Source organism: Lonchura striata, chromosome 4 (assembly GCF_046129695.1).
Source record: "Lonchura striata isolate bLonStr1 chromosome 4, bLonStr1.mat, whole genome shotgun sequence".
Lineage (NCBI taxonomy): Eukaryota > Metazoa > Chordata > Aves > Passeriformes > Estrildidae > Lonchura > Lonchura striata.
This window is the reverse complement of record NC_134606.1, coordinates 72,454,848-72,476,525: the sequence shown is the minus strand read 5'-3', so window position 1 is coordinate 72,476,525 and position 21,678 is coordinate 72,454,848. Positions and strand designations below refer to the sequence as shown.

The 21,678-nt window shown below is 49.0% G+C and overlaps 1 protein-coding gene across 2 annotated transcripts; it reads right to left on the bottom strand.

The window, feature by feature from the left end:
- Positions 1 to 45: 45 nt before the first annotated feature.
- On the bottom strand, positions 46 to 17,004 carry SCARB2 (scavenger receptor class B member 2). 2 transcript variants are annotated; one of them, XM_021529573.2, is made up of 12 exons: positions 16,814 to 17,004; positions 11,871 to 12,028; positions 8,080 to 8,227; positions 6,771 to 6,959; positions 6,098 to 6,189; positions 5,734 to 5,853; positions 4,777 to 4,955; positions 4,494 to 4,612; positions 3,789 to 3,862; positions 2,973 to 3,024; positions 2,235 to 2,393; positions 46 to 921 (listed from the first exon to the last, which is right to left on the bottom strand). In XM_021529573.2, exons 1-12 carry the CDS (start codon positions 16,928 to 16,930, stop codon positions 880 to 882), a joined length of 1,449 nt encoding a protein of 482 aa, XP_021385248.2. In that variant the 5' UTR covers positions 16,931 to 17,004; the 3' UTR covers positions 46 to 879. The 2 variants fall into 2 exon arrangements, with proteins under 2 accessions (XP_021385248.2, XP_021385249.2); XM_021529574.3 differs by lacking the exon at positions 46 to 921 and adding an exon at positions 971 to 2,090.
- Positions 17,005 to 21,678: the final 4,674 nt, after the last annotated feature.

Genomic DNA, 21,678 nt, shown 5'->3' with positions numbered 1-21,678 from the left:
TTACACACTTCAAAAACACATTTCACTACCCGATGGAAACATTCCTCGATGAGAATATCCTTTTAATTGGGGAGGGGGGAGGAACCTTGGTGACTTTTGCCACAAGCTTCTGCTTGACAAGTAAAAAAAGTGTCAGGAGTTCTCAGGACCCTGTCCATACCACGGAGGGGTGCTCTCATCCCAAACATGCCAAGTCTGCATTCCCAGCAAACCCCCACAACACCACCCACCAGCCGTGTCCCCTCCAGGCCAGGAACACCGCTGAGCTGTGGTGCCTTAAGCTGCAGAACAAAGCCCACACCCGAAGGATAAAAGCCTGCCTAGCGAGCAGAGTGGGAACACCGCAGTGGTGGGCATGGAGAAGCTCCGGCTGGCTCGGTCCCACATGGAGTTGCAGCTCCGGGGCGGGTCAGCCGCACGCGTGTGCTGTGACAGGAGCAAGGACACCAGTGACAAACGCTCGGAGCACGCTGCAGTGAGGACACATCGTGGACAGGGCAGCCTGTGTCCCTGTCCCAGGGCCATCCAGGAGCCCGCTGCGTTCCCAGAGGGCCGTCCACGCTCCCAGGGCCGTTGGCAAGGCCGCCCGCGTCGCTCCCGTAGGGAATCAGGTGGTTCTGATCCTCTGTGGCTGCCAGTGCGGGTAGGAACAGAGGGCAGGGCTGAGAAAAGCGGGATCCGGAGCAGTTTGCAAATGGAGTTTGAAAGTTGTAATGTAGCTGAGAGAAAAGTCTTCTCCCTGGCTGACAGCGCAGATTACCTTCCACCTCTGTCCCACCAAAGGTGACGCTGGACACGAGCGTGGCTCCAGAGGGGACACTTGGTGTTAAGTCAGCTCTAATCATTTATTCTCCAAGCTCACAGGGGGAATAAAATCTACTAAGATGTCCTGATGAGCGGGGACCTCTCTTCTTCTGTGCTCTGCAAGAACAAAACCACAGCAAGTGAAACGTGACCATGAGAGACCTTCCACCATGGAAGCTGGGCTGCCCAGACTCCAAGCAGGGAAAGGAAAAGCTCCTCCTTCTAAGGACAACTCCCTCCAAGAGAGCCAGGGCTGACTAAGGAGGCACCAGAGGGTTGGTGGCAGCCAGGGCAGGGACCTGGGCAGCCCCTGACACAGGAGGGAAGGCCAGGGATCACAAGAAGAGCTGCAGACTGCTGGATTACCTCTGTTTGCAGGAAGAGCAACAAAAAGCAAAGCAGGAAAAGCATGGAATGCAGGTGTCCCTTTGTCACTTTGACCCCAAGAGAGCTGGTTAGAAGCTGTGCATGTAGGGTGGGGCAGGAATTCCCAGGACAGGCCTTGGGCAGTGGGACAGATTGACACCCTGGCTAAACTGCTGACAGCACAGGCAGGCTCAGAAGGAAAGGGAAAGGGAAAAGGAAAAAAAGGAAAAGCAACCAGTCTCTCCTGCACAGGAAACTGAAGTGCAGCCCCATAGGGATGGGATGGCAGTGGATCCCACTGATCCAGAGGGGCTCCCCAGGCACAGAGGGAAATTGTAGGACAGCATTTAGGGAACACCAAAGACAGTAAGCCCACAGCAACTACGAAGACAAAACAGCCTCCTAGAGAACCCAGGCTATTCCTCTAATCAAAGGCTCCACACTTGGTGCCACCTGAACCCTGTTATGGTGGAATGCTGGCATCAGCTTTCGCCCTGACATGCACCTTAATGCCAGCATGTCAGCTTGGGACAGAACTGCTCATAAACAGATTTACAGACTGTAATAGACATTTACAATAGAATTGTAAATAGACAATAGTGGAGAATACTTCCTGCTGTTGCTGTCTGTGCAATTCATCTGTTCTTTGGCCACAAATTCACATTATGATTCTGGAAAATAACCCACTGGCACAATGCAGTTCTTCTGCTGAGAACACTGACACCAACTAAATCTGTCCTCAGATATGGTGGAGTTTTTGCATCTTATCCTTCAGGGTCCTCTAGACAGGCTGATTTATTTCACTACTGTTGGCAAGGGAATTGGGCACAGAGACAAGACCTGCCTTACCAGGCTTCTCGGATTAACTCCACTCCTTTGCTTTGGTGCGTTTATTCTGATTCTATTAAAACTTCCCCTCCCTAGAAAGGTCATTCCCAACAAAAACAATATAAAAACACGTGCAGAAAGACACAGCAAGAGGTAAAATCAACCACAAAAAACAAAAACAAAATCAAATGCTGGCAGATGGACAGCAAGCAAAGTGAAATCCAAGTGCTGCTTACCTCTTCAGTTATCCTCTGGGACCTGCACACCAGCACAATGAAAACAATCCCAAACACAATCCCCAGAGCCATGATTACAAAGGGGATCCCAGTCACAACACTGGCTTCCAGCAGGACGTGCCTGAGTCTGCTGGCAGATGCTTCATCTATCAGAACACTCTGGAGCAGAGAGAGATGAAGAGGAAATTAAAAAAAAAAAAGTTTATTTATTTATGTGCTTCCTATAAGATCACTTTTGTGAAGGGCAGGGAAACAACACTCCCACAACTCTCCAGCACTGCTTCACTGCTTCTTAACATACTTCCCCCTTCAAAATTCTTCCAGGGGAGCAGAGGGATCACCTAGTCGGCATTTCAAAGGAAAATATGGACTTTTAATTTTTGGTTTAGGAATGGAACTAACACAAATTGATTCAGTGATCTGACCACAGCACAGGAATATTCACAGCAGATGAGTCAGAAAAAGGTGTGATCTCCTGAAGTCCTGCCTCTGTCTGAGCACCCCTTTTCCTCACGGCCAACTCCTTTGAGTTTAAAAGGAGTGTCTGAGAGTGTTTGGCAAGGCTGAAATTAGCACTACAATAAACAGCAGGAGGGTGTCAGTTAAGAAACAGCAACATCTTCCTAGCTATTGCTGTACAAACACCAAAAAACCAGCATTTTCTTTTCTGGCTGGCTCAGAGGGTATTTCTGCAAGAGTTAACATGCCACAATGCTGGAAAGACACAGAACTATTTACCTCATTTATATACATCACTGGAAAAATCAGCGTTCGGATGTTGCCAGTTTCACTGCATGGAAGAAAAAAAAAATTATGGGTTTGGGACCTTTCCACCTGAGGGTTGTGAAGACAGATTATACAAGAACAATGAAGGAGGAAAGTGTCCCTAAAAAAAAACCCTGGGCTGTTCCTTTTTGCTGTGGATTTTCACCTCCCTGCTGGACTAGGACAATCTTGATCTCAGGGATGAATAAATTCTGGTTTGGGAGCAGGGCATATTTTGGGACTTGGTGGGCAGTGAAAGACAGGGATCCATCCAGGGCTCATTAGTAACTGAGAGACAGATTTGTGCCAGGCAGCAGGAATTGAGCTAAGCTGATGTTGAAGGTTACTCCTACTTATAAAACACAGGAACTATTGTCCAAGTGACAAGGGCACAGCAGCAAAAATCCCCCAACAGTTGGCACATGTGGAATCCCAGCTCAGGCAGGAGTTATGTCCTGCAACAGCTCCTGAGCACTGGGAAACAACCACTGAGTCTCCCAAGGGGACTGGGCAGATAAAATACTTGCGTTGTAGTTATTACAGCCAAGCTGTACCAGTAAACATCAGGAGGATTAGCTACCACACAACATTCTTTACTCTGCAGGTGGAACTGCAGAATCTGCTTCATCTGTGAGAGGGGAGCATACTGCCCCTTAGAACTGAGATTCTGTTGGACTTCTCTCTCACACTTGCTCTCTCCATTCCATATTCCATCAGAACGCTGCAGAAAAAATCATGCTGAATATCAGCTTAGATACCAGACTCCACCCAGCAGCAGAGAACACTCACAAAAATTCAGGTAATTTTCGGACGTGAACGTTGACCTGCATCCGCTTGGCTGCCCGCAAGACGAGCCCTGTCAGCTGGGGAATAAAAGAGATCAATGTTAAAAAAAAACAGTGAAGGTGAAAGAATGAGAACTGTGAGAATGCAGGAAGAACCTGGTACACAGCACACAGCAGGATCTGCACCGGACCTTAGGAGAGGAGCTGTGGAATTTCCTCCCGCTTTAGCAGCACATAACAGCCCAATGAGTCAGAGTGCTGTTTCTGTAAACCAGGCAGGTCATAACTGTGCTCTTTGCCTCAACCCACATTTGTCTGTGGGGGTGTAGAGATCACTGCTGTACTGGTTTTGGATGGGAGAGCACTCATTTTCTGCACAGCAGCTGCCACCAGGCTGCGTTTTGGAGCTGTGATGAAAACAGCATGTGTAACGCAGGGATGTTCCAGTGATTGCTGAGCAGTGCTTGCACACCTCCAGGCCTTTTCTGTTTCTCACACTGCCCTGCCAGTCAGTGGGAGGGGACAGGGACAGGACAGCTGACCAAAAAGTGCCCAAAGGGATCTCACATTCCATCCAGCACCATAGAGCTATCCCAGATTCTCTGAGGTCAACGGGACTACACCAACACCCACTACACAAGGAGGTGACCTAAACTCAGGTGCTTGGATCCATTCACCTACAAAACCCTTGAAAAAAGACTGCACTTACGGGATTGATGTCCAGAAATGTCTCATGGTATTCTTTTCTGGGATGCATGCCCTCTATGTCCTCTACAAACTTCGGATCTGCCTGGTAAAAATGTGGAGCTGACAGAAATATTGGAGCACCTGGAACGCGAAAACACCGAGTCACCACCAAAACAAAAGGCCGAGCAGGACTCAGGGAAGCCTTGGAGGACCTCACAGCTCCAAGCTGTTTACAGAGAGGGGAAGGGGCCCTTGAGGAGCTGCAAAGCCCCAGGGGCTGTGGGGCAGACACAGCTGGGCCGTACCCTGCTTGCAGACGCTGACGTTGAGCACGCCGGTGCCGGGGCAGTTGCCGGCGGGCACGCAGAAGCCGGCGTTGGCCGGGTTCACCGAGGTGTTGGCAAACACCATGGAGGAGGGCACGAAGCGGAACGTGGGCACCCTGGCCACGTCTCCCGAGCTGTCATACACCAGGAACAGGGACCTGCAGGGAAGCAGAGCAGGGCCAGGTATGGCAGGCTGCAGCAGCACTGACCCAGCTGCACGTGTCCCCCTGCTGATGCCCAGTTTGCATCCCCACCGCTGTCTGACCAGCAAACGCACATCTCATCATCCTGCTGCTGCACAAAACAGCCCACGGCACTGCTGCACGTGGTGTGAGTGCTGGTACCTCTGCTGGAAGGGACCAGGAAAGGAACACAGTCATGGAAGACAGAATAATCTGTGCTGAATTTAGCCTAACACACATCTATATTGATTTAAATAATTCCAGGTCGGTTTTGTTCTTCACGCACTGGAAAGTCAGCAAGAGGGCAGACATGGTGTTACGTAAGGAAGGAAAGGCAAAGATTTCCTTGGTACATTTCAGACAGCATCATGGTAAAGTCAGGAACCTCTGAAGAGGGCAGCCTAGGCTCTCTGAAAAAGCACAGCACAGGCTAAGACTTTGGAGGAAAGAAGCTTAAGGAAAGCTCATCTAAATCTTTCCATTCCCCTCGTTCCTAGCCTTGCAGTCCAGTCCATCCTTGTAGTTTTTGTCCAAATTTTCACCTCACAAATCTTCATTTTCAAATAACGCATCCTTAACTGCAGATTGGGAGGGTTTTTTGTAACTCTCATCCTTCCCACCATGAATAAATGCAGACCACTGTGACTGTTAAATGAAATCACAGGAGGAGGACCACCAGCCTAACATAACACCTCGAGAGGAATGGATGCAAATGCTCTGCTTTGAAGCCTGAGTGCCACTGTCTTTTCCTTACCTGCAGAAATCGGAAGAAAAAATGTAAATGTTCTCATCTTTGCTGATCAGCGGGTGAAAGGATGTCCCATCTGTGCCATTGATCATGTTACATGCCTCTGTTGTCCACCAGCTCAAGGACCTGAAGAAAGGGAAGCAAAGAGAGCAAGGGCTAAAAGATGTCTGAGCAGGAGTCAGGTAATGCCAGCTCCTGGCCTAGGCAAACAGGAATCAGACCTGTACAGAGCCAATTCCTCCTGCCTCAGCTCTGCTAACAAGAAAAGGGATTGAAATGGGTTTAAGTTGCACTTGCATTCTCTTCAAACTGGCACCAGGCAAGCAAGGGGCAGATTGTGACAGAGGCAACAGTACACTGGGAAACTTACTCTTTTCCTTTCCACTCCACAATCCTGGAGAAGTTCAGGTAGTTCGTCTCTCCACTCAGGAAAACATATTCTCCATCATCAGTTCCGTTCATCTGCAAACAGATGCAGGAGCTTTCAGTGGCTCCACTCATCCTGTGCCACCTGGCTGGTCACTGCAATGGGGTGGCAGGAGCTGAAGCTGTCACCACTCTAAACCCACCCCAGGAGTGATGGATTGCCCCTGAGATCTGTGCAAATCGTTGAACTCCATCCTGAACAGGAATGAGGTGGAAGTGACTGGGCAAGATCCTTACCCCTCCCCAAAGGCAGAAAACACAACACCAGATGAGCCTTTTCTCCCTTTGAGAACTGCCCCTGAATAAAGAGCCCTCAGGAAGAAAACAACCCCACAGAAATAACCTCAGCACTGCAGACATGTCCAAACAGCAAGAAAGACCAAAATGATATACATGCCAGGAATGGCTCCAGCACAGAATTAACATCCAATTTCACTCAATTACTAAGGAAATCAGGACATTTTTCTGGCAGTTTGCACATGTGGCTCCACGAAGCCCACGTTATTCAAGCAAGTACAGGCAATAGTGGAGGTTGCTGTCCTTAGAAAGCTTATCCATCCCTCCCATCCAGCCATCATCCCCCAGGGACAGCAGCAGCAGGCGTGGCCATCAGTTACCTTGCTGAAGAGCCCGAAGACGGGGTCGATCTCGGGGTGCAGGACGTGGATGGTGGACAGCAACCTGTCCTTGTAGCCCCAGAGCAGCTGGTGGACGCTGCGCACGGTGAACAGCGACTCCTGGTACAGCAGCAGCAGCACCTCCGTGGCAAACTGCAGAGGGGTTGACCTGGTCCACTCCATGGCAGTCTGCCAGGGCATTGGAATGAGGGAGCAATGGTCAGATTTGCTGGGCTATAAACAATCAGCTGCACGCAGGCACAGACGCTTTCCAACCACTGCACAATCATTTCCCCAAAATTCCAATGTTTATTTCCTTTCCAGCTGACAACAGGTCTTCAAAAGGTCATAACAAAAGGAGGGCATTTCTTTGGGCTAACCAACCTGTGGTTCTTCTCGTACTGCCTTTTACAGTACATCACAGCCAAAAATCTGAAGGAGAGATAATCCTTACCACCATGAGATGCCTGGGAGGTATTGAAAACACAGGTATTGTCTGCAAGTTTCAGTAAGCTGAGTCCTATCTGCTACTATATACGGGGCATTTCTGGACTCATTTGTAAAGTCAGGCATTTTTGGAAATGCTGGGGGAAAAGTTGAAATGAAGGTACCCTGCAACTGAAGCTAAACCAGGATGGAGAGTTAAGGCTGAATGACACCCCCAAGTATCTGAGTACAGGCTGGATGCCTCTGGAAGCTCTCACAAATTGGGATCTGCTTGTTCTCATACTATCCCTGTGTAAGACCAAAATAATGGTCTGCCTGTGATCACCATGAGTCTCTCTTTCACCTAGCGCAGTCTGGGGGTGCATTTTTGACTTTAATACTCTGAGAGGTTCTTTTCATTCAGCTCTGCCTGGAACTGCTCTACTGCAGTTTGTTTCTGGTTTGAGAAGCAGACTTGGAAGCAGCTTCTCCAAGTATGACAAAATAACCCCAAGCATTCCCAACTCCCTCACACAGAAGCTGGAGTTCCTCCTAGGCATTTGACATCACTGATGCCCTGGTTTTACTGACTCATGGAAGCCCAGCAAGCCTGATTTCCCCTTGTCCCTGGAGAGTGTGTGATCACGTAGCACCAGAGGAAAGCACAGGCACTGCAGAGGCCTGAGGAGAGGGAGGAACAAAATAAGCCCCCCACAACAGTCCAGCCCCAAACTGAAACCAGCATCTGCTCAGGACACGAGCTGCCTCTCCTGTTCTTCCATCACATTCATCTACCACAAAGGGAGAGTCAGGATGAAGCAACATACTGCTCCTTCTGAAGTGTGTCAGGATGACTTCCAAGCAAGAAAGAAAGAGAACTCACCACTGCAGGGATATTTACTGTCCTGATCAGATCCACTTCAGGGTCTCCCACTGACTTCTCAGGTTCAAATACATAAGTCTTTGGGTTTAGAGCAGACACTTTGGTTCCATTGTCCAAAAACTGGACGTGCACTCTTGGCCTGTATTCCCTGAAAGACAAGAGTTAATTCTCTAATTGAGTTAAACAAGTAGACACAGCATTAATCACAATTAACTTATGACTGTTCTACTGCTTTAAGCACATAAAGGGTGGCACTTTTAGTTTTTTGGAAGTAGATTCCCTCACTGACACAAACTCCCTGCTGCATCTATGTGAGCCAAGTCAGACCTCACGGGGTGTTTCCAAAAATGTCACCCTGCCTGTTAACTGCACTTCATATTTTTGCCTCATCTTTAAAAACCTCAAAGGAAGGACAACAATTTCAGATAGCTCAGGAGGATTTAGAGGCACCATATATGAGATTGCCCTTGAAGTCCAGTTTGCAAATGAAATTTTTGCCTCTGCTGCACGCAAAATCCACTCCCAGAAAGATGCAGGCTGCTTGTGTGTCATGGACCTGACCTAAGAACCCACCAGAATCCTTCTGCTGGCTTCAGAGCACGTGGCACTAGGGCTCACATGTGACATGGCCACAGAACAAGCCTCATTTTAGTTCTTCTTTAATTCTTGAGCAGAAATCCTGGGCATGACAGAAATTCAACTGAATTTTTGCTGTTCACTACCCAAGGCCTGGGAGGTTGCTGCTGTTCCTGTCTAAGCACACAGACAGCAGGATAAAACTCAGGATTGCTGACAGACCAGTCCAGTTGACAAGGAACATCAAATGCTACCGAAAGTCAGATCCTAATTACCCTGACACACACATCAGGAGCACAAGCAAATTTCCATTGCCATTAGCACTTTACCAACCAGGATTCTGCAGCTGTGCAGAGCAGGCTGACAGAGCAGGTGGCTCCAGCAAACCCCAAAAGGGAAATGGCAGTGAGCTGCTCGCCGCCTGGCACACGCAGGAGGTGAAACTCCTCCTGTTTCCTCAGCCTGCAGTGACTCAGGAGCCTGCTGACTTTCACATCTGCCCGGGCAAATGGCAAGTCCCAAGATGTGAGGGAGAATTGTTCTGCCAGATGTTGTGCTCTGGTGTTCTGCATTCAGGTTGGATCGAGATTGTTCTGCCAGACTGTGCTGGATCCATCTGGCTGCAGTGGATCCATCAGTGCAGCTCCACAACAGGCTGCATTACTCTGGCTCAGCTTTCACATCTAAAGCAAACTGGAAAGGCCTGTGAAACTACTGCTATTACAAACCAGCCACTTCCCATCTTCCTTACCCTAAAGGTGTCTCTACCACTCCCCAGCATCCCTGAAACCCAGGAACATTTTGGTGTGGCAACACTTCCAGCTTGGCTTGGCAAGACCCTCTTGGACAGCAATCTATTTTATACCCCAGGGCTGGAACTGAGTGGATGGAGATAGACAGCTGCGAAATGCCTTCCTAAAATAGGCCAGGAGTAACCTGAGACATCTCTCCAGCTCTGGAGAGGAAAATAATACCCCCTGATGAGGTATATGAGTAGGAGGCTCTAAGATGTTGAAGTTAAAATACTGTAAACATGTGCAAGACCAGACAATATTCCAGTGTTCTTTGGAACTCAGCAGGCTTGGCAGATAAGCAACTTGAACTTTGTAATTACTTATTTTATGTGCTGCCTGTTCAACTTCCAGGATTTAAAAACACCAGCACTACTATGTTTTTGTTACAGAATCTGCCTCAAGTGCTTGATGATGTATGCTGGTGAAAACTCTGAGCTGCAGGACGAGACCTCTGGAGCCCTCCCTGTCACTGACTGGATTTTTTTCCCTGCTTGTCTGGCCCAGTTCACTCCCAGCCTACTGCCAGCCTTTCCCCAGACACCCTGCTTTATAAAAACACGCAGCCAGGTGCCTCACATTAGGGCATTTGGGTGTTCTGCCACGTGCTAAGGCCAAATGAAGCTTCAGTGCTTTGCCACACAGGGCCTGTGGAACGAGTTGGAGCTTTCTTCCCTGGCTGGAGCGTGCAGTGTGGCTGGAACATCCCTCCCTGCTCTCCCACACGCCTCCTCTCCTCCCCACCCACTGCTGACAGCCTGCTGCAGCCACAGCCAGGCCAGGGTTATGAAATCTGTTGCAAGAGAGCTCTCCACTTCCTAACTTTCCTTCTTCCTCTATGGAGGAAGAGCAGAGCACAGGGGAATCCTGTCCAGACATGCCAGAATGAGGCTAAGCAAACCTGCCAGAAGCAGCTGGAATGTGCAGCCTCTTTCCTTCCCTCCCTGTCCCCACCAAGAACACCTCAGGGAGGGATGGTGTCGGGGACCCGCCTGCAGCCAGCCCTTGGCATGGGATGCAGGGCAAGGCTCTCCCAGCAAACCAGCAGCTCAGGCTGGGCCTCCCCTGGGGCAGGACCAGCCCAGCCACTACAGCACCAGCCCCATCCACCCTGCAGAGCTCCTTCATGGACAAGGTGCAGCTTCCCAAACCAGGCTGCGCCAGACACCCAGGAGAGACTCAGAGCTAAGCAAAGGGGAAAGAAGAAGCTGGCAAAGAGGACTGAATGCCAGCCTGTGTGGTGCCCTGCAGCTTTGTGAATCCTGGAGCTGGTCCTGTTAATCTTGAACATATTGCTGACTAATGCCCAGTGTTACACTACACACACCTGAAGGAAAGCTTGGGAACTTCAGAGCTTGTACATCATCTTTTCTCCAGCTTTATTGGCTCATGTAATAGCAGGGATTATGCCAAAGTACCACATAGAGTTTGCCAGGACTAAACAGACACGGGGCTAGAATGCAGAGGAGACAGGGCAAGGGATTGCTGGCAGGGGGAGAAGGGAAGGAGGAAAATGAAAGGCAAGAGATAACGCAGAAACCAAGGCTCCCACAAAGGCTTCTGCTATCATTCCAGCACTTTTTCAAATACCAAGAGATTTTGATAATTTTGCAGCTTAGGTAAAGACAGTTCCTTCTAGCACTGAGCCCATGCCTGGCCTGGAGGAGCCTGTGTTACCAGAAGCGAGGGTGACAGCCAGGAATCCATCTTCTTGCTGTGGTGATGAATTCCCCATAACACCAGGACTCCCAGAACCACAGCCCTTCCTGCCACAGACCTGCTCCTGGCTTTCACAGCTGCAGGCAGCTGAGCACAATACAGTTCTGAAGGAAAACTCATCTCTAAGGGGACTTTCAAATCTCTCTATGCCACACAGGACAGCTCTAGGAGCTGGACATTATTTAACACTGCACGTGGCCTTAATAAATCCATCAGTAAAAATGAGAGATAGGTTTGAACTCTAAGCAGGTTTTTCAGTGAGAGCTGGTTCAGGAAAACCCTTTTAGTACCACCCTTAAATGTTTTTCTGGTCACATTTTACCCATGTGAATGGTGCAGCTCCAGCTAGGAACCAATTCCTGAGTGAGCATGAGTCACACTTTTGTGCAACACTCCTCTCTCCCCAGCCTCCAAAACATCACCCAGCTCACAAGACATCAGGCCAGGATGCATCAGTTTCCTCTGTGTTCAGCAGTGAAGAAGAGCACCACACCAACAAAACTTAGCCCAAAATCTGACAGAAGTCACTGGCCTCATCTGAAAGCAGCTGCGAGTGTCAGTGCTGTCCGTGTGGGCTGTGACCATGCTCCCCTGGACAAACCTTCCCTCACACATTAACACCTAGGTTTTCTCCCAGAGCAGGATCCCAAGCCTCCTGGATTCCTCACACAGCAGAGTTCTTGTGAAACTCCTGAAAGGTCCTACCTGTAGGTGTATGGTCCTATTTCCTCCACGAGAGGAGTGGCGCCTTGGAGCACTTCCAAAGGATTTGTCACATTGAAGAAGTAGAACTGCATGTAGACTGGGGGAGGAGGGTCCTCCCAGGCCTCAAAGGTTTCTGTGCCATTCTTCAAGACTGTTCCCTGAAACAAGAGAAAGGCACATGAGCTGCTAATGCTATCATGCTTCATGGTACTGACAGGAGAGAGAGGAATTCCATGCCCTGGGAACGAGCACAGGGAGTTAGACTCCAGAGAGACCCCAGTTCTAGGTTTGCTTCACTTTGGAGCAGCTCACTCAATATCAGCCAGCCCAGGCACCTGCTCTCCTGGCCACAGGCCAGGGACAGCCCTACTTGGTTTGTAGTTCCCTGTCTCCCCACAGACAATTGTGCCTGACATTTTTCACAAGGGAGACTGATCTGCTATTACTCAGCAATCCTGTCTCCTTCCCTGCATCAGTAAAACCCTCCATGTGGTGCAAGACACCACAGAACGTGGCAACATTACAGATAAAACTACAACTCAATGTTGGGAGGCCAAAAGAGTCCTGGCCTCAGTGATTTCTTTGCCCAAGAATGTCAGATTCCAACACAGCTGTGAGATTCTGTCTTCCAAGCAATTAGACTGTTTTTCAGTGGCCTGTGAGCAAAACTGAGAATGACAAACTTCTTTCACACAGGCACTCTAGAATTTGTGCCTTTCCAAGGTCTTGGAATAGGGGAAAGATTGTTTGTCCTCTACCTTTAATTTCTTTCCTACAGCAAAGTCAGCATCAGCAACTCCAGACCCATGGTGTGTCAGTCTATTTGGTAACCAATATTTTATAACAGAAGCACTTAGGAATGTAACACTAATTCCCTTACCTCAGTGATACCCCTTATCAGTCTATACATGTTATATGGAAAGTCACAACCCCACCTGTCATGTAGAGCTCTGCAATAGAGGTCTCACTTTATTACCAACCCATTTTGGATAAAATTCACCCCATCTATAAAGCATCCCCATCATCAAAATCAAGGCTTTTCATGTAGCCACAACTCTGGAACTGCTTCAGTGGCCACACAGAGAAATCTGGCACAAAGAGTGAATGTTCAGGAATAAACACAAAGAAAACTCTATCTTTGAAAACCACATCACCTGTAGGCGGAAGAAAAGGAGGAGGGGAATGATTTGCAATTAAATGGCTCTCATCAACACTCATTCTTCTTATTCTTCTGAGAAAACAAGTGGAATATTGTGAGTGGAAGCTCAGAAGCAGGGCATACTGGACAGCTGCCAGCTCGTGGTCAGTGTTCACAGGGTCTTATCAGCCACACTTGCCTCAGGACTCATTCTTGGCCTTCCCACTTAAGGAGCCATTTTCTCTTCATGTGGACTTTAATTTTGGAGGATGACATAAAGAGAAGACTGTTTCAAAGACAAACTCATGGGCAGGAGCTTGGCACGGCAGCAATAATGCTGAATGGCAGTGTGAGCCAGCCCAGCTGGTGGCACTTTGCACTTACAGCCTGCTTTCCCCATAGGATCAAAACCCATTTATTCTGTGCACACCTCAAAAATTAATGTGTTTCAGACACGCTTGAGGAGCTTGGAGCACTCCTCTGGAACTACCAGCACCTCATATATATGATTTCCTACACAACCTGATGCTTTTGATCCTGTTTCTCTTATGATTGATGCCAAGGAGACTCATCTCTGTATTCACTGGACATATTAATTGCAGATTTATTTCTTGAATTGCATGACACAATTTGCACCTCCCACAGAAATTGTCTATTTATAGCTCTGTACAGTGACAGCAAACCCAGATTAACAAACTTCTGAGCTAGATTCAGAGAGACTCCCAAAAACTGCCAAATAATCAAACATGTTAAGCTCTTATCTTCTGCTTTTCACCCTATCTTACCAGGGATATTTTCATCTATCACAGGATATTACAAGGACATCAGGGCTTCTCCTTTCCAAGTGGAGTCCACGCTCATTTCCAGTGTTCCAAAACATCCTTCCTGCTGACTGTAATTATCAGCCAGCCTTGAATCTGCAGCGCTCTCATTTGCTGCCGTTTCCTTGCCTTGACTGTGCTTCACACACAGGAAATAAATAGGGAGCTTTCCCTCCCAACTGTAACAGCTATTGGCAGTGATGGTGGGAGTGGTGGTGGTACTGAATATTTCTGAAAGCTCCACGGAAAATTTAATTCCTTTTTAATTTTATTTCCTGGAACCCCTAAAAGTTTTAATTCAAAGATGCACTTTCATGTGTTCATCTATGACACAGTTTAAATGCAACTTGTTAAGGTGATGGGCTAAGTGTTCAGACCAGCATGAACAGACCTCCCTACTCCTGGAAACTGGGAATGCCCTGCCCCAAAGGAGCATCTCAATGGATCCTTCAGCTAGGCTTTCATACTAAACCCTCCCAAGAGCTCCAGTATTTTGCATTAAACAACAACAGCAAAAAATGATCAATACATCAGCTAAATCAAAGGAGAAAACATTTTCCTCGTCCTTTTGGGCCTGAAACGTTCCAGCCAATTCAGCTCAAGAGATGGCTGGCGACAAGTCCAGTGGAATTTCAAGGGGTTTGAAGAGTAAGTGTTTTCTAAAATTCTCAGCCTAAGGGATGTGGCATGAAGGAAACACCCGGGCCAAAGGACTGACTGATTTCCAAGTTTGAAATGAGGAGCATAGCTCCAAGATTGATTGTGTGTGTATGTGCATGTATATATAAAATATTAGGTTGTATTCACAACTGGACACCTATGGCAATAAATACACCAGCATCTCCTCATGAGAGGGCACAAAGCAACAACACTGGCAGCTGGGAATGCCTTTCTCCTGGAGAAGATTCATACCTGTTCATTCTAGATGTTTTCCCACTAAGCTCCAGAGTATCAGGTGCTAGACCCTGATAACAAACAGGTTTTGGAATTCTGCTTGGGATGGCACGTTTAGTTCACAGAAATTAAAAAAAAAAAGCAAATAAAGAATAAGTTGATGAGATTTGAATGCCCTCTGGGAAAAGTGCTGCCAATGCTCTTGTCACAACACATCTGCCCACTGATTTCCAAGGGGATGTGAAGTCTGACAGCAGGTTGGATTCCCACTCTTCCCACACCCTGCCTTTGGCTGGAAAGGCTGCTGCACACAGCCCCCTGTGAAAGCAGAGCCATCCTCAGCCACTCACAGGTGCTGGCTTTGGAGACACAGGTGCTTCAGCTATTCCAAAACACGGCTTTCCACTCCAGCTGCACTTGAGACTGCAAAGACAGCCCCTCACTGCGAGGCAGCTCTGCTCCAGGACGCCTGGAAAGCCTTCAAAGGAACAGCGACTCCTTGCAAAAGCTCAGGTCTTGCCCCATTCCAAAGGCAAATCCAAACTGAGATTTGTCTATTTGCACAAGATTTTCTAAGCTACACACGCGGTTACACAAGAGACAGCAGCTTTCCAGACTACACACAAATGAGGGGAAGCTCACGTGGGATAAAGCAGATGTGGAAATCAGCCAGATCAGCAGAGTGGCTGGGAGCACCCTGCTCTGGGGCTGAAAGCTGTGCTTCCCCAGCCTGGGGTGTGTGGCTCCTGCAGAAGGCCCTCAGAGCTGGCAGGGAGCCGGACACCTCATTCCCTGCAATCCAGATGTGTGCCAGCACGAGCTGGAGAGCAGCAGGCAGGAAAAGCCTGAGCTCTGGAAACTTTATCCTGCATTACTGCAAGGCCTGCTGAACGAACACCAAGTTGCTCTTACATAAGTTGCTCCTGGGAAGGAGCAGGCCGGGAGATAATGCGCGTAAGGAGGATCACGCCTAATTCCCGACAGTCCTGCTCCAAAGCACTGCTTCCACCCCACTGCTCTGGCCGTAACAGCAGAAGAACACCTGGAAGTAGAACTTCTGGGACACAGGGGAGGGCAGACTCCTTCCCAAGGACAGCCAAGATCAGGGGGATGGAGCTGCACTTCCAAGTGACAGAGCCTGGAGTAAGCTCACTGCCAACCTAAAACTGTGCTCGCTAAACCAAACCGATCTGGGACAGCGCAGGTCCCACGGCAGGAAATGCTCCCTGTCAACAGCCCAGAGGAAAGAACAGTAGGTTAGGAGATCACAGATAATCTGGTCACCACTTAGACAACAGCACTGGTCAAATCCCTTCATCGGTTAGCGTTCCTGGCTTCTCTGTCAGGATAAGGACTAAGATGATATTCCTCAGATAGAGAGATAAATAATTGTTCGTTTACAAACAAGAGAGTTACTAACAGAGCTGACCTTTCTCACTGGGCCACTGCAGAAATGCACAGAGCCACTCTGGGAGAGAAACAAAAGCTTAGGCAGGGCAGGAGCAGTGCAGGCCTCTGCATCCACAGCAACGACAGGATGAGTGTCCCCAAGTGTGGAACAACATGGTGAAATGCCTGGCTGCCATCACCCAGCCTGGGGAACCGGCACACAGCGTGTGTTCCAGCCCAGAGCACCTCTGGCCCTGCTCCAGAGACACCAGTAAATGGAGCAGCAGACCAAGTAAGAAAGCTGCATGCAATTTATGACAGAGATGGCAAAAAGAAGGGGTGCTTTAGGTGGCCCCTGCTCCCTTCAGGTGCTGCTGCTCTGGAGAGGGCTCCTCCATAAAACTGCTGCCCCAGAGCCAGCAAAGCTCCCTCAAGAAGAGGCATTTTTACCCATCCTCTTCCCGATTTTTACCCAACCCAGGGACCAGTGTAGGCTGAGCTCCATTCTGAGCCCCAGCTCAACCGGGTGGTGCTGGGCGGGGGGGGGAGGTTCACGGCCCAGGGATGCTCCTGCCCACCCACCCACCCACCCACCGCTGCTGCAAGGAGGGAGCCAGCCTCTTCCCTCCCTCCCTCGGCTATTTTCAGACAGAACAAACCGGCAAACAAGGACCGAGCCGGCAACGCGGCAATGCTTTTACCTGCTTCACCTGCAGATCCACCACCGTCTGGAAGACGTGCGCGACCAGCAGGGAGATGCTGGCGATGAGCAGCGTCATGGCCAGGACCCCCACGGTGACCAGACACAGCGACTTCATGGCTGCTGCTGCCGCCGCTGCCGAGCAGGCACCGCCGGGGCTCCGCCGGGCTCCGGGGGCGGGCGCGGCGCGGGCCCCGCCCGCAGCGCCGGGAGGGAGGAGCCGCCGCTCCCCCGGGGATGCTTTCCTGCCTCACCGGGGTCGGGACAACGTATTCCAAAGGAATGGGGGTGGTTCCTGCCCGCAAGGATGCCTGGCATAGCCGGAAGCATCGTGCCCGCTGGGGATGGCGCTGCTGGGGCGACTCGCTCGGCGCGGCGTTCTGGGAAACAAGCGGAGGGATTGCACACCGAGATTACTGTGGGAAGGCTTGAAGGGAGAGTGAAGCGCCTCTGGACTGAATGAGGCATCGCAGGGAGCGGATTCTGCCACAATGCAAGTGCAGTTCAGCTGCCACTAACACAGTTAAACCGCTCTTGAAAAAAAACAAATCACATCAATGTAGCTGCTTTTTCAAAAGCCAGTGGGATGTTCTGCTCCACTTCCCCACCCATCACTGCCAGCAGGAGGGAGAGACACCTGCAACAGGGGCTTTCCAGCGATTGATGTCATGCCACCCCCTTTGCCCCACGGCCTTCCTGCGGCACTAAAAGGCAGGCAAGCCCTGCGACGCAGCGCTACCATCCCACGTCCCATCAGCAGCACCAGTGTTTCCCGAGCCACGAGTCAGCTCCCTCTCCAAACCACGAGGCTGGCAGCTGGCCAGCTGCAGCCTGATCCAAGTAATACCTTCCTGAGCAAGAAGGCAAGCGGCCCATCAGGTGGTTTTCCTGCTAGGATGGACTGCAGCATCTTCTCTTAGAAATACTTCTTCCTGTAATTGTGATTACAGCAACAATGTTATGTTAGTATGTGCCCTTTTGGATATTTTTGCTTATGAAAGGTTCTGAGGTCACATGTCACAGCTGTTTGGAAAAACAGGATTTTTGTGGTTCCACCCATGCAGTTGAAAAAGGGAGAAAAAAAAAAAAAGGAAAAACGGTTGATCTGGTAGCTTTCTTTCATTTCAATTCTCATTCCAGAGTGGTGTTCTCAGCCCTGTTTCACCATCATTTCTCCAAAAACCAAGAACCAGAATACGTAATTAGACTCTGGTTTTGAAGGCTAACTTAACTACAGCAATAAAACTTTCCCCTTAGAAAGAATTCCCACGGAAGAGTCTTTCTCTGAAACCATAAACCTTCCTTCCCACTGTAAAATACTGTAGCTGAACCTTGCACAGATATTTATAGATCAAGTAAAGATTCCTACAGAATTTTGGGTTTGATTAATTCAGCTTTTTGGATTTTTCCATAAAAATCTACTTATGTGATGCATAGAAGCACATTGTTTCTCCACACGGATTTTCTAGATTCTCAGAGTGAATTATTTTCTTTTATTTTGGCAAGTCATTTCACTTTCGGAAGCCTCGGAAGAAGGCATGATACACTGCAAACACTCCAGTGAGGAGTGGCTCCACCTCTGGAGTGCAGCCTGGGAATGCAGTAGGTGCACTGCTGGCTCAGGGCACAATCTTGTGTCCTAATTACGGATCCCTGAAACAAGCAGGGGCACATCCCTTTGCAGCATCATGGTGATGTTACTGAGAGAAGAGGCAGACAAGGCCCACACTCTGGAGAGCATGAAGACGGTGAAATTGTCCTGTCCTGTGCACTGGGAATATCTTTAATAAACATAAAAAGCCAGATTTGCTGAGGTTGTGATGTGGCTCCTTCAGTTTGTGCAACACCAGGTGCTCAGCTCCTTGGAGTCTATGCAAAGCAGGAAAAGCTTGTAAGGGAAGGAATTAGGAAATCACACAGCACAGTATCAGCCAAATCAGAACAGATCTCAGAAATCCTTAATCTTCCTCCTGTGGTTTAGTAACTGTCAGACTTTTCTCCAGAGGATCTTTGATGCTGCCCACAACGGGGCTGGAACAGCACACAGGAGGGTGGGGTACTGCTCCTTTTCTCTTTGTGTGCATCCCTGGCATTTCACTGATCTCTGGACTTTGACACCTGAGATAGGGATCTAGGAATCCTGCTTGCCCTTACTTAATCACCTGCCACTGCTGACAGACCTGTTCACACCCTGTCTGACTGCACCCGGGCCTTGCTGTGACCTCAGGGCACACCGAGACACCAAACAGCCTCCCCAGGACCCAGTGTAGTTTCACCTCAACGCTGAAAATGCAGCTCTAACTAGAAAAGTGCTTTACCTGATAAACACTCTACCAGTTTCTGCCTCATCTTCAATTTGGGTAGGCTTGTCCACTCATCTGCTGCTGTATGATGTTTGCAGTCTGCTTCCCTGTATGGATCTGTGGTACCTGGCTGCCCAGCTCACCCACTCGACATAAAACACATTCCAGGGAACACGCAGGTCCTTCCCACTCCCAGTTTGCTGACAAAGGGCCTGTGCTGGCTGCAGTTCCACAGCAAGGGCCAAGGACAGCAGCACAAGCCTCACATGCAGGGCATGCTCCCAGCCCTGGAGGAGCAGATCTTGGGAAACGCCCAAGTGCACCAGTAACACGCAAGGAAAAGCTTTCCAGAGGCTTTGCCCTTCTGTTTTCCCTGCACAGCTCACACATGTCCTTGTCACCAGAGAACTCACACACACTGTGGGTATCTAGTACTCTGTGCTTAATTAATAAAACAACATAATAATATAGATAATAATAACAATAATAATAATATAACCTAATTATAAGATCCTCATTTCAGCTGAGAGTTGAGACATTTCTGAAAGGTTTCTAACTGGGTGGTGATCACATTTCACTGTCTCCAGCCTCAATTTCTTCTTCCCACAGAGGCAAATTAATTGCTGGCAGGAAAGCAGTTCATTGTAGGGCAGAGCTACGCTGTAATTACTGGGTCCATTGGTGACCTTGGAAAGGGCTGGGAGTAAAGCTGGTGCTTTCTGAAGAGCAGCTTTTGCTCTTGGGTTAGAACACTGCTTGACTTCCAGATTTGGGACAGTGACATCCCAGGAAATGAGACATTTGCCTGCAATAGCACTTATATATCTTCTGAGGCAATTATTACTTTTAACTGTTACGAGATTAGCAGCAAAAATGGTTTTCCCTCTGAAATTCGGGCCTGAACCTCATATTTTTGACACTCCCCAGCTAAATAACCACAGCCCTCATGGATTTTAACCCACTCACACACACCTGTATGTGGTAACTGTGATATAGGCACATTTTATAATCACACACACATAAACATAATCCTCGTAACTTCAGCTGTACCAAAATTAGCAGTGCAGCCACTCACACCCCTCAGCTACTTCTGGCTGTGTCTGCTGCTCCCCTGACTCATCTGCTCGTGCAGCAAGAGCCTCGGGACTCGGTGGTGCCAAGCTGTGCCACCAGGATCACTCCCCTCATGCTTTTCCCAAGCTGAATCTCTCATTCCAAGCACCTCCTGCCCAGCACTGGCACAGAGTAGTGCTGGAGCCCTCCCTGCTGAATCAGGAAAAGCCTTCTGGAGTTGGAGGATGCCACCAGTGGCTGTGGAACAGAGACTTTGCTGGGAAAGGCAGGCCAGGAAGCAGCAGGGCCTGCAGTGGGATGGACAGGAGGCTCTGGCAAGTGGCACTGTCTAGCTCACACAGGTTTGCTAAGGGCCTGGCTTGCAGTGCCAAGCCCATCTCATCAGTGAAGTTTTACTACCTTAATTCAGGTTTTAGCTTCTGCAATGCAGATTGCAACAGGAAGAACGCTGTCTTTTCAGGTGCTTGATCTGATACTCTTGAGTATTGCCCACAGAGACTGACACAGTTTTCCAGGTCCTCAATTTTCTGTACAGCCCTTGAGGCAGCTCCAGGATGAACCAGGTTTACTTGTTCTGCTGCTGCTGAGTGCTGCAAACACCCCTGGACTACTGGGAACATCCTCTGCACGGCAAGGGATAAACACAGCAGCCAGGGAGGAACCAAAAACGAAGCTGATATGAGCCCATGCTGCTCCCAGCAGTAGAACAAAGGAGAACCTGACAAAAAAAAAAGCCCGGAGAAATGCAAAATCAGACCAGGACTGTGTTCACTCTGGCATTACAAACAAGCAGACAACCAAGTCCGAATCATCATAAAAATGTGTCTCTGTTTTTGTTCTAGGGAGAGCTCTAAGGAGTGGGCAAGGTTACTGACACACGTGGCTAATAGAGTCAGGTTAGTCAGGCAGACCAGATACTTTATCAGTCACACTCTTCCCCATCAATATCTGACATTGCAGAGCAGAGACTCGACCCTCTAGCCTTGGAAACCTCTCCTGGACATGATAGACATTACAAAGAACCTCTCATTCAAACAGAATCCATGGTGAACATGCACTTTTCCCCCTATAGTATGGCATGCATACCTCCTAAAAAGGGGAGGACTCCAGTCTACAACCCACAGGGATGGATACTCCAGCCCCTGGCCCAGAATCAGGCCCAGGCAGAGAGAGACACCTGTTACATTTATTTGCCCCACTTGGGACTTTGAGTTTCAAGCTGCATCTATTTTTAAGGGAACTGCATGCACTAGGGAGGGCACATTAAAATGGGCAAACCAATGGCACACGTTTCCCTCACCTGAGTCCTGTCCCACAAAAGTGTCACTCCAACATACAGAAGAGAGGGATGCTCCATGGCAGAAACTCCAGGAGTCTCATTTTCATCTTTTTGTAGCCTGTTCTTGACTGCTTTTTGATTTGAAAGAGCTCAAGAGCAGACTCCAGCCCTTAGAAGATCTGCTGCTGCATTAAAGCATAGATACACACT